This window comes from Podarcis tiliguerta (genome assembly GCF_965153285.1).
Source record: "Podarcis tiliguerta genome assembly, chromosome: 12".
NCBI classification, from domain to species: Eukaryota; Metazoa; Chordata; class Lepidosauria; order Squamata; family Lacertidae; genus Podarcis; species Podarcis tiliguerta.
The window spans coordinates 27,400,369-27,413,515 of record NC_139545.1 but is presented as its reverse complement, the minus strand read 5'-3'; the positions used below and the strand labels follow the sequence as shown (position 1 = coordinate 27,413,515).

General features: G+C 43.5%; 1 protein-coding gene and 1 long non-coding RNA gene across 8 annotated transcripts in view; one reads left to right on the top strand and one right to left on the bottom strand.

Moving 5' to 3' along the window:
- LOC310660671 overlaps positions 1-5,693 on the bottom strand; it is a 365,222-nt gene extending 359,529 nt beyond the window's left edge. Inside the window, exon 1 of the long non-coding RNA XR_014503597.1 lies at positions 5,602-5,693. This is a non-coding gene — a long non-coding RNA (uncharacterized lncRNA). The remainder of the gene's footprint in view (positions 1-5,601) is intronic.
- Positions 1-13,147, top strand: part of HDAC9 (histone deacetylase 9) — a 423,892-nt gene that overhangs the window by 166,555 nt on the left and 244,190 nt on the right. For 5 of the 7 annotated variants that reach the window (XM_083405349.1, XM_083405344.1, XM_083405343.1 and 2 more), the window contains one exon: positions 2,809-2,871. In XM_083405349.1, the coding sequence (XP_083261475.1) occupies positions 2,809-2,871 (63 nt within the window). Of the gene's footprint in view, positions 1-2,147; positions 2,415-2,808; positions 2,872-13,147 lie in introns of those variants that run through there. The other 2 variants (XM_083405348.1, XM_083405346.1) reach the window with 2 other exon arrangements.

Sequence of the window (13,147 nt, the reverse complement as noted above, 5' to 3'; positions counted from 1 at the left end):
AGCTACATGGTGAATTTATTTGTCTTTCATTGGCTGGCTCCTTTCCTAAGTGAGGCACCGTTGGCCCTCTTCGTGTAAAGCATTATTGTGCCACTATAAACAGTCGTAGCTTCCCCCCAAAGCATCCTGGGAGCTGTATTTTGCTAAGGGTGCTGAAAATTGCTTAGCAGACCCCAATTCCCCTCACAGAGCTGCAATTCCTGCAGTGGCTTAATCAATCCCTCTCCCTAAGGAATGATGACTGTTCAAAGTGGTATGATACTGCTTTAAGTGTGTAGTGTAGATGAGGCCTGAGTCTACAATAGGAATGGGAGCCTCTCCAGATGATATTGCAATTAGCTCTCATTCACTCCAACCAGGAGGCCTGGTGGTCAGGGAATTGTAGCCCAACAACATATGGAGAAACCATCCATCGTGGACTGAGTTTGGGAACTGTTGCCTGGCAACTGGCAACTGGCATCAAAGGGAAGCCTGCTTCCATCATGGCTGAGGAGGATCCAATAGCTCAGGCCCACTCCTTGGCCTCAGAGGAGTCTTTTGTGAGAGATGCTGTCTGGTATGCTGTCACAAAGAACAAAGACAAGAGCCTGAATAATCCTGATTCCGTATAGACACGCTGTGTAATATATTTTTTTTGGGTTGTCATTCCCTTCCCAGAATTGAGTAGGGTTTTGTTTTGAGGACCTTGCGTAAGCTACTTTGAGAAGCTCTCGGAGCTATAAAGCAGGAAAAAAATACGGTACTCCAGATAAATGAATAAAGTACTGAATGATACCTTTGTGACCATTTTTGAGTGTGTATGCAGCAAACTGGAATACAATTGTTTGACATGAGGAAAGGGCTGTGTAGAGCAAGAGATACGGGAACTGTGGCTTTCCTCTCAATGCTCAGTTGGCACCATTGAATGCAGGCTGGACTGGACCCAGCTTTATCCAAATTTGTAGGCAGGTGCACAAAAAATGTAAGCAGGGAACCACGTCCTTTCTAAGTATAAGTAGATGCCAAAGCAAAAAAGCATATTGTCACACACACATCATTCAGAATGAAGGCAATGACACTTGGAGTAATGCACGTGACAACAACACACTTGCTTTTGTTATCTGCTGCTTCACATTTGCTTAGAGATGGTCTCGTATCCCCACTTGGCTTCTGTGCCTCTCCCTGCAGTGTAAACCATGAGCAGCTCTGAAAGACAGGACGAGGCGTGCCAGTGTGTATACCTTTAAACATTGCTATGCGACTCTGGAAGCAGCTATTTTAAGACAACACTTCCTTTTATATTTAGAGCGCTCTGCAGTATAAATTGTTTAGCACTTCCCTCCTCTCAGATGGAGGGTATTGTAGCTTGCAGTGCTTAACACGCTGTGCTGCAGCTGAAAACTGACATTAACGGGAACAATCTATTCAGAAATCAAAGTACAATTCCTTGTTGGATGTGCTTTCCCTTCCCCGGGGAGTGGGGCGCGGCAGGGTGGGTGGGTGCGATGGCTTTCAGCTGGCTTATTGTCTTTATGTTTTAGCTTCTTTCTTTGTTGTCAGTTGCCTGTACATCCTGCAACTGAGCGGCGAGATAGTAAGGCTCCAGCCAACTCTCTGCAACACAGCCAGAGAGGCAGGCAACAAAAATAGGTTTGCTACGCGTAGGAGAAGCAGAAGCCACATTATGAGCAGAAGCTTCCACGGTATTATTTTAGACCCAGCACGGACCTGTTCCCCTTTTGCTCTCTTGTCAAAAGATGACACATGGTCCACTCAAAAGGAGCGAGGGCATCAAAAATACAATCGAAACGCAGGTCTCTCTCCATCACACATAAACACGCAGGGAGGCATGTTTAACCTAAACACATAATACAGACAGAGGCAGGTTTGGCATTAGGACAAAGTAATCGCTTTGGAGGGGATCGCGCTGGAGACCTGCAGCTTTTTTTTTGGCTTTTTTTAAAGACAGGGACTGGCCAGCTGGGTGAGCTGAGGTATTTTTAAATGCATTCATGCAGGCTCCAATCATCTGGCCATGCTTGACCTATTTTTGGCTCAGGCCAGCCATTGTTCTATTTCTGTTGCTTGTGGGCCAGGCTGTTGTTGATCCGTATGCAAATGAGCTCTCACAAGCTCCGGCCAACTTTGCACAGAGAGAGAGAGAGGCAGGCAGGCAGGCAGGCAGGCAATCAAAGAGGAGGAGGAGGAGGAGGAGGAGGAGGAAGAGGACCCAGAGACAGAATCACTTGCCAGGGTTGGGAGTAATTGAAACTTAAACCCCTAGGGAGTCAAGTCCCTAGAAACTGTGCTTGCTTGTTTTTGTTTTTAAGTGGTTTTATTTCTCTCACTCGACTCCCAAGAATAACCTGAGGGAGAAATATATCCCTCCTCCACCTGCTCTTGGCTTCCAGAGCACAGCTAACACAACTAGAGAGGTGCATAATAATCAACAGTTTTATTTTCTTTTTTTATAATAATAATAATACCTGTGTATCATTGTGCCTTAAGCTTCTGCGGCAGAGTAAATGGTTTTTAAACTGGATTGCTGTCATAGTTGATGCTTAAGAAAACCCTGTGTATAGAAATATTTCATTTATATGTATACATATGCACATGTTGGTAATTTAGTGCCATTTAGTATTGTTTTTGGTTCGGTTTTTTTATTATTAAAAACCCCCCCACTCATCCTGGGGAGGAGGAAGCAGGAGCAGAAGGGGTCGTTTCCAACGCCTCTGAACGGTTGATGATGAATCTTTCATGTAGCAGAAGTGCAGTCTGATTGGAATATGCTGCAGACAATTTACGAGAGTGAATCGTGTTTTTCCTCAGATGGAGTTTCGGGACGTGACCAGCTCTTGGCTCAGCAAAGAATGCACAGCATGATCAGCTCAGGTAAGAAGCTCTTTGCTGACTCAGCTTCTCGATCTGATAGATAGTTGCATATGTGTCTGTGACAGTGTGTGTCTCCATATATAATATATGTATGCATGTATTATATACCCACATACACAGAACCTGTCAAGAATTTGAGTTCTACATCTGCATCTTTCGTTTATATCCAGCTCCTTGTTCAGCTAGAGCTCTGCCACAGTATTACTTCTGAGATATTCCTCTGCTGGTTTCGTGGCTTGTGTTTTCTTGCCCCTCTGAGGAATGCTAGTTTCCAAGTAAAATAAAGTAATTTTCTTTTCTTTTGCATTTTCCTGTCTTGCTTACAGTGGGCTTGAGGGGTGGTTGTATTATGAAGCATTTTTGTTTGGAAGTAAGCCTGCACTCCAAACCACAGTAATATAGCCATCTGAACCAGCGAGGCTTAGGGTTGTGGTAGCTGTTTGCAATCCTAAAAATTGATTTCCCATAGAGGCTCAGACCTCTACTGCAGTTGCTAGGACTACTCAGGTTTTCTCAGCATTTTTTGTTGTTGTTGTTTTGGGGGGGAGTGGAATTTACCAGTGGACAACAGCTAAGAATTGGAAGATCTAACTCATCCTATCTGGTGCAAACAGGCTTAAAGCTGTCTTCTGTAATATTACCTCTGAAATCACAGACACTGAAAGATTTCTGCTAGCATGCTTTTCTGATTCCCTAGTGGTGCCTTGTAAGCTTAGTTCTAAAGTGCATCTGTTTGTACCAGATTTGTAGTTCCTTTCCATGGTTTGAAACATATTTGGGAACATTGAAGTGAAAGTTAGATGCGATGAGTCGCTGAAAGTATCTAGTGAACAGGTGTTTTAAAGATGCAGTTACCAAATTGTTGAAACTACCCCCCTCTCCAGGTTTAGAAGCTCTCCTGGCTTCTGTAACCACCTGTTTGCAATGCATGGCATGTGAAATTCACAGAAGCTGATGAGGCCATAGGAAAAGTATTATTGTTTTTGGACACACATTTTAATAAATTGAGAAATACATAAATGCTCCCGAATACAAGACACAGTACTTGCTTGGCACTGTGTGGGGCTACCGTGGTACTCTACTCATTCTTAAATAACAATGAAGTTTTTCGTTTCCGTGCTTTAACTCCTTTCATTCATTTAAAATTGTGTAAGGCTTGCTCATCTGAAATGTCTGATCAGTTGCATAATCTTATTCAAGCCTTCAAGTGGCTGCAACCATAATTAATGGAGAGGAAACAAATGTTTGGTTGACAGCCTGCCCATTACAATGTCCATACTCCCAGGGCACCTGTTGATCTCTATGGGATTTTATGATATAGGATATGTGATAATCTGTTGCCCTTCCTGTTTTATAAGTAAAACTAAGCATAGCGATGGAATCTCATGGGTATGCTCAGCTGGGCAGTTTGAACAAGAACTGTAGGAAGCATGCTGTAGTGAGAACCCTGAAAAGCCTACACTTTTATTTCCTAATTACTCCCACCTTGTTTTTGTAGGCTCAAATTATGGTTTGTGCCATGTGCATCTGGTACCCTTTTCTGTACCTTTAACTAATGCATAGCAGGTAGAAACCAGTAGCTGAAGCTTTATCCATCACTGCACCCCCATGCTAGGGAGAGGTTATACCTGTTGATTTCTGCCTGTTGGGCTTCTGTTGAAACACCAGGACCTTTCCCCATGTGAAGGTGAGCACAATGCAGTGCATGCCCTCCATTGGCCCCACAATTGTTGCTGTGTATTATGTAGATTCAAAGGCGCACCTGGATTGCTGAGGGTGCAGGTTCGCTGGGTGCACAGCTGCCCATCTCCTCTTCAAAGGTTGTGGTGAGAATTGTTGCGCAGATAGTAATTCATAGCAAAAAGAGGGGAGTGCCTGTCGTTGCAGAGTGGCATAGTGTCTGCTTTGCATGCAGGAAGTGCCAGGTTCAATCCCTGACATCTCTGGCTAGGGCTGGGGAAGACTTCTGCCTGGAACCAGGAAAAGCTGCTGCCTGCAGTGGCGTAGCGTGGGTTGTCAGCACCTGGGGCAAGGCAAGTAATTTGCACCCCCTAACCCATGGATTTGCACCCCCTAACCCGTGGATTTGCGCCCCCTAACCCTAACCCCCAGATGTTGCGCCCGGTGCGGCCGGCCCCCCCTGCACCCCCCACGCTACGCCACTGGCTGCCTGTCCGTGTAAACAGTACTGAGCTTGATGTGCCAGTGCGCCGACAGTATAGGGAGCAATGTTTCTATATTTAATTGGGGACGGGGTGAGTTGGCATTTCGAAAACTAAACCCATCGCCCTCACAAGCTGGCGCCTCTGTATACCCATTTACCTGAGAGTAAGTCCCACTGAACATTGTGGAACTTGCTCCTGAGCAGACATAATTAGGATTACACTGTTGGGCTCCTATACTAAACAGGTGTATGGAAAAGGGACTTTGGGCAGGTGTAGCTTTTCAAACTCCTGCAGGCCTGTAACACGAGAATCAGCATCTGCCAAAATCATCTCTTCTGTACAACAGTTAAAGTTGCATGATCCTTAAATGTTTGACCAGTGCTCTTCTACATATTGTCATCTGTTGGAACGGCTTGACAGGATAATAAAGTTCCTAGGTCTTTATAGCTGGCCCTTCTCTCTCTCTTGCAAGAAGTCTTTTAAGGGTGTGTCCATTGTGGGGTTAGAATCATAGACTCGTCGGATTGTAGAGTTGGAAGGGACCCTGATGATCACCTAGTCCAACCACCTGCAATGCAGAAAGATTTCACCCAACGTGGGGCTCAGACCCACAACCCTGAGATTAAGAGTCTCATGCTCTACTGACTGAGCTATCCTCAAGGTCTTTGTGTCCACTCGAATAGTGCTTTTTTAAAGTGTACGTATGTCACTTGGAGGGGAAAGGAGAGTTAGGAAGGGCCATAGCTCTGTGGTAGAACAACTGGTTCAATCCCTGGCATCTCCAGGTAGAGCTAGACTATAACCCCTGAAGAGCTACTGCCAGTCCGTGTTGACACTAGATAGACCTGAAGGGAAAACACGTCAACAGACGAGGAGGGCCTAAGAAAGAGAGGTCCTGATGGGCAAGCAGTGGTGGACCTGGCACAGCAGGGATTTCAGGAAGGTAGATCTGGTGAAGTAAAGGGGACCAAACAGCAAGGAGGCACTAAGGAAGCAGTGGTGTGAAAACAACAAGGCCACCGGAAAGAAGAGCATGAACCTAGAGTAGGTCCCAGGGTATTCTTACTATTGGCCGCTGCTATCAATTCTGCTTACACAGCTGATCAAGAACCTTCAGCCCTCATCTGGGGGAGGTCGGGGCAGGAGAAAGCATGTAGAGAAGGTTGCCTGGCAACTGCCAAAATGCTTGCCTGCTGTTTCTGGGTAACCGCATGCTTTCTGCTTTCCCTGTCTGTTCTGGAAGAGACCCAGGCAGACATGGCGCTGAGGGCTCCAGTCTGCTCGGTGTAGAGCTCATGGATTGGGTATGTGCATCCCATCTGGTCACAAGGAATTTCAAGGGACTTGGCATATTGCCTGTGCTTTTTTGACCACAGGTGCCAGCCGTTAGATCCCGCTTTTAAAAAAAATGTTGTGAGCAATCTAATGGATTTTTTTTCATGTAACACAGACTTAAAATTCCACATGCTCCTTTACGTTCACTATGTACAGTTTGGATACCTGGACGAGAAAGCATTGGAGCAAATCCTTTTCCCCTGACCCTGATTGTGTGAGTCTCTGGATAACAATATCCAGGCCCCACAGCAGTTCCTCTCACTTTATCTCCATGGTGACTTCCTGCCTGCCAGGCTGCTTGAAAACTTAAGTCCTCCGAACCAGACCAGTGAAAAGTTGGCAGCTTTGATTGTGAATCCATCAACCATCAAATGCTAGGATTTACTTGGTTCATCTTGTTTACCTTACGCGATGATTATACGTGCACTTGGATCAAAACTAAGTTCATTTGAAATTGGTGAGCCTTGCTTCTGTATGGATGTGTGTTCAAAAAAATGAGCTGGTTTTCTCTTTCACATGAATGGCTGTGCACTGCACTCTTTGGTGGACGATATAATTGGTTACATTGCTCTGTAGCTTGTCATGTACTAAGGATGTGGGAAGGGACCACAGCACAGTGGTGGTGCATATGATTTGCAGGTAAAAAGCCCCAGGCTCCATCTCTGCCCTCTCTAGGTATGGCTGGGGATACCCCTGAAACCCTTGAGAGCTGTTATTCAGTGTAGACAGTCCTGAGCTAGATGGACTAGTGTTCGGATTGCATAAGGAAGGTTCTCTCCTGTGCATTAATTGTGGTGGATAAACAGTTCCTTTAGCCAGAAACACAACATGGCTTATTTACACCACCTACCATCAGCCATGAAAAACAATTAGGAATTTGCACAAATGAAGCGCATACTAAATGGGTTCTGTTTCAGTCACAAAGCCTTAAATAAATTGTACAAGCATTCCTCAGCTCAGACGACTCAATCTTAAAAAATAAAACGGAATGGGTTGGCACTGGATACACATTCACAAACTAAACTGTCACAGGAGTTTCTGAGGCTACGAGGCTCGTGAAATATTGCTGTCATTTGAAGCAGCAGTTCTAGAATTCCCTTAATTACTGCTTCCTCCATTTGCCTCCCTCTCTGTCTGCAGCGCCTATTATGAATGGGATGAACCGGAGAGGTAGCAATCAGAAATCAGGTTATGAATAAGGCATTCTAGAAGGGTGCTAAATAAAGGCACCTGCATGTTACTGTGTGATAATAATGACGCGACCATTATTATTTTGTTTTTTAAAAAAATCAGGTGGTAAAGTTCTTCAGTAAAAAGAGAAGAAAAGCTAGAGAGTAACAGCTTCCAACACCCACTAGCTCAAGGATCGGAAAATGAATTTCCACCAAGATAGAGAGAGATACTAGTTTCTTTTTAAAATGTTTATTTCAAAAAGCTGCTTTGATGCACCCAGTTCCCCCTTAGCTCTCTCTGTCACTCACATGAACATGTGGCATCTAAGTATAGATAGCTAGGCTCAGGATTGTTGCATCAGTGTATAACTTAATGTAAGTTAGCAAGACCAAACAGCAGAGAAAAGGGTGTGGTGGCTTGCAGCATTGTAGGAAGATGAAGTTGGCGTCCATGGCTGATATTTGTTTATTTACCGCATTGATACCCCAGTGATCCTCCAAGGAGCTCAAGGTGAAACACATAGTTCTCCTTTCCTCATGTTATCATCACAACAACCCTGTGAGGTGGGCTATTCTGAGACATTATTCAAACAAATCGCAGAAGAGTTGGAGGGTGACCAGAGTATGTGCAGATGGTTGGGTCACCAAATCAGTAGTGCATCTAGGTAATTTTAGATGCTGAACTTATGGCCTTCTTCACTTACTTCAATTGTAAAGCACCCAATTAACATTTATCTCCCCCGCTCACACTGCCATTCCATGCTTTATAGTCATTCTTACCTTCCTGATATGTCAGAACAAAAGCATTTGGCTAACCCGAATTAAAAGAGGCAGAAAAGAAAGTCTCTGAGCATATGCAGTTTTGCATTTTGAACTCAGTCATAACACCACTTATGGAGTATAAGAGTAAAATGTTGTTTTTCTTCCTTGCTGCTAAGCACATCTACCTGGGAAGAAGCCCTATTTTGTTGTAGAAAAGGATGATAAATTTTTAAAAGCAAAAAATAATAACATATTTGTAGCCATATATTTGGCTGGCTGGCCACTGCCCCCTGATGATAAAGCATTTAGAAAATTAATAAATAGAGGATGCTGTGGCAATCAGTGTCAGCTCATAGGGTGGGGCTGGTGACTGGCATGCTGACACCAGGTTTGTTTGCCATTGCCCCTGTCTTCTGATGGTCTTGAGGAGCAATGGTGAGGGGTCTGGAGACCTGAGGGCCAGCCCTAGCTGCGCTACTTGACCAGACTGATTTAGCAATCCAACCGCAGGGCAGCACACTGCAGAAAAGCAAATAGCTCAAGTGGAGGAACCAAGCTATTAAAAATATGTCCTCCTCTGCAATTGTCTTCACTCCATTTGACCAAATAGAAGGCACCTTTCAAATTTACCCAGGCTCATGAGAAACCCATCCACCTGATTTTCGGATGCATAGTTTTTCCCGTCACTATTCTGCTGTGGCAACTCTTGCCTGGTATTGCTGCATATAGACATTCAGAAATGCTGTTTTGCTTCTGCTGTTTGCAAGTTAAGTACACACTTATTTGTCCTCTTCCTCACATTTCATTGTGCCAAGGTATTATTCCAGCCTCTTTTTCAACAGGTTGGTAAACTGCTGAGCGCATATCCTTTATTCAGCTTTATTCCTTGGGTCTCAAAACTGCACATACGTTGCACATCAGGGCTGGTTCCAGAGGTTGGCAAAGACCAGCAAGGGCCCCATTGGCCTAATACTGCTACCCTTTTCACTTTGCACAGAATATCTAAGAAGATCAAATAGTTCTCAGATTGCATGTATTTTTCTCTTCCAGGTTAGGGCCCCCCAGTGAGGATGCCATAACCAAGAGCCATTAAAACCCTATAGGATGCACTTCTAAACATGGTGCATTATGCAAGGCTGCACACACAGACCACTTGTGAGACAATCTGGAGTTGTTGTTTTTCAACCCAAGCCATTCGGAGAAAGTCCCAAATGCACATGCTCCCATCATAGATATTTCCAGGCATGTGCCATTGAAACTATCCCCATTCAAGCTAAGCAGCAGTATTTATGAATGAGCATCATGTGTCCTCTCTTTTCTCAGTTACAAAAATGGTAGAAAATGTTGCTGATACAAAACACTGGGGAGTGGTAGATCCCTTAATAATGGTCCGAACTGAATACAACCCCTTTTATTGTTAATGCTATTAGCAGGAAAACTCATATTGAAATAAAGGAAAATTTCAAGAAAAGTTTGTTATTAACATTTTATTCTCTCCCTCCCCCCCAAATATTCCCCAACAGGAAGTGATCATTTGTTCACTGCTATAGCTTGCTAGACATATATCACAAGGCCTCTCATTGCAGAGAGTCATCTGTCTGTTAATTGAACTGGGGGGGAAAGGGTGCTGGAAGATGTGTTAAGGCATAGGGTTGATAGCAAATAACTACTTTCTCCCATAGTGGTTGCCTAGGAATATGCTCGGTTTTGTGACTCATATTTTGAGCTTTTTGTTTGTTTGTTTCTATGCTTTCTGTTATCTGGGATCCAGCCTAGGATAAACTGACTTGATGGCAACTTAATATGGCAGGTGCTAGAGGAGAGTTCATGCAGAGTTCTTCCCTTGCAACCACTTTGCTCTGCAGCAACGCATCTTGTTCAGCCTACCTGGAACCATGTCGCCATCGGCGATTCACTAGCCCCTTTTTGATTCACTTTCTGTTCATGCATTCAAAGTTTTATTTATTTATTTAGCCATAGCACAGTACAGTGGTACCTCTGGTTAAGAACTTAATTCGTTCTGGAGGTCCATTCTTAACCTGAAACTGTTCTTAAGGTACTATTTCTGGGTTAGCAGAGTCTATAACCTGAAGCGTCTGTAACCTGAAGCATCCGTAACCCGAGGTAGCACTGTATATAAAAATAAATAAATACAAGCATTGGAAATGACTACACAAGCTAAATAGCATGCCATCTGCATGTGGATAAAGACTAGGCTAACCTTCCACGGCATGGGAGATGGTCATTCTTAAGCCTGGCTAAGTGTATATCCCTGGCCAGGACTCATGCAGAGTCATAGTGAGCAACTCTCCCTTCTTCTCACCCTCCCACACCCAACACCCCCAGCAAGAAAAAGCCCGAATGAAACAGAAAAGAAACCTTTGCAAAATGATATGTTTTGATTGCCATAGCATATGTGCTTCCTGTAGACTGCTGCATAGATCGCAGGCTGTAGAACCTATGACCCTCCAGATGTGGCCTGTATCCCTTCAGCCCATCAAGCACGACCCATGGGCATGGGTGATGGGAGGTTTGGTCCAGCAACATTCCCCTCCCTGCTACAGGTGATTGGATTTTAGTTGAGGGCCAAAGCACGTTCTGGAGCTGTGATGAGCCATGAGGGGGTGGGGAGAATATCACCCCCCCCAAAAAAAAACCTGTTTCTGTGTGCGTTTTTCCTTCAAAGGCTAATAGCAACTCCCTGCTCCCCCAACCCTTGGTGATATTTAAATTGATGGAACTGGTGTGGAGAGAAATCTACAGCTGTGGTCGAAATTAGCCCTTGCTTTTCAAAGAAGAAAATTACGTTTGGAATTCCAAACGTGGAACTTCGTTAAAATCTGTAATTAGGCCCCAAGAAGCCTGTATTCCTCAGGTATACTCAGGTATACCTTTAAGCAGGATGCTACCCCTCAGCGTATTAAGCAGCAGTGCTGTGCACTTCACTTCACAGGCATAAGTGGGGCTGAGGGGCCTCTAGAAGAGCACAGGAATGCGGTTTTGCTTCCCTTGCCTGTGAAATGGGAATACAGTAGTACCTTGGTTCTCAATTGCCTTGGTACTCAAATGCCTTGGTTCTCAAACGCCGAAAACCTGGAAGTAAGTGTTCCGGTTTTCGAATATTTTTTGGAAGCTGAACGTCTGATGTGGTTGTCGGCTGTTGTTTCCAGGGTGCCTGCACCAATCAGAAACTGTGCGTTTGTTTTCGAACATTTTGGAAGTCAAACAGACTTCTGGAACAGATTAAGTTTGAAGCTTCTGTTTTTGCTCTTTATTTTGCATTTTTGTTTTTTGAGGCTTTTTCAGTTAATTTGTGTTTGTGACTGTGTGGAACCCAGTTCAGCTACTGATTGATTGTGTGACTGCAGAATCAATAAACAATGATTATCATCAGTGCAGGTAAGAAAAAAAAAAAATTTTTAGTTTTTATCATCTACAATACTGCCTTCTTTATTTTATAGTACAGTACATTGATTATTGCTTTCATTTCATGGCTCCAAAGTCTCGTTAGATAGTAAAATTCATGTAAATTGCTGTTTTAGGGGTTGCTTTTAAAAGTCTGGAACGCATTAATCCACTTTGCATTACTTGCTATGGGAAAGCTTGCCTTGGTTTTGGAATGCTTTGGTTTTGGAACAGATTAAGTTTGAGAACCAAGGTACAACTGCAGTAAAAACAGTAGCCTATCTCACAGGAATGATGTGTGGAAAAGCAAAGTACGGCAGTGCTATTCCTGAGCATTACTCCTATCCTTTGAACATAATCTGTAATCCATTAGTCCTTCCTTTTCTTCTGTTTCGTATCACGTTAAGGGGGGAATGAGGGAAATCGCTTGCTTATTATAAATGGGTATTGAGTAGCTGTGCATGTCATGGATACAAATGCACACACATTGATATTTATTACTGTACAAATACCATTGAAGTGGTATACCAAATTATAGAAAGTGTTAGTTATGCAGTTACATTGCATGTTCTTCAACTGCTTGGCTGGTCCCTAATAATAAAACACCTCAGTTAAACTGGTCAGGGATAGCTGCATTTATTATCTGGATTTTTTCTCCGTGTCTTTACATGCTCACATTGTTTTCTTTAAAGGAAAACAGAGAGTGGGAGGGAGGGAGGGAGAGACGCCCTGATGAAATAAGTTGACAGGAATTATTCTATACTGGATGCTGATCTACAGCCTAGTCCTCTAGAACAGCCCGACTCCTCTGGGTCAGTTATTCTTAGCTTCGTTTATTTATATCTTATGGCATTACAGGTCTAAGATTAGTTGGTTAGGCGTTATCATACCATCTGAGTTACCTCCTAATATAACTCTACACCGGAATGATTATTTATAGAGGGAGCATTCTGTCATTTTTGAGTTATTTCTAGTAGTTTAAATAGAGAAGAGTAACAGTCAAGAAAAACCACAGATTCCTTCCTGCTGCCAGAGCAGCGCAAAGATAACTGCTTCTTGAGGGGACAGCGATATTGTTCCAAAACGTGTGTTGGTTGCAGATGCGACAACCCTTTTATCCCCACTGCTTTAGAGTAAAATGAGATGCCCGAGGGTATAGCTCACTCCTGCTTGGGCAGAGGAAGAAGACCAAATTGAAACGTCCTGTCAGAAAGAACACAATATCCTGGTTGATGATGACAATGTATAAGGACTTGTAAACATGTCTCTCATATATATATATATATATATATATATATATATATATATATATAGTCCTATGAAGCATCTAAAAGTGATTTAATAGTATAAGAAACACATATGTTAAAGCAGTTGCCTATATCTATATATCTATCGATCTATCTGCATATTTTCTTTTTTATCTACATACCACCTGAC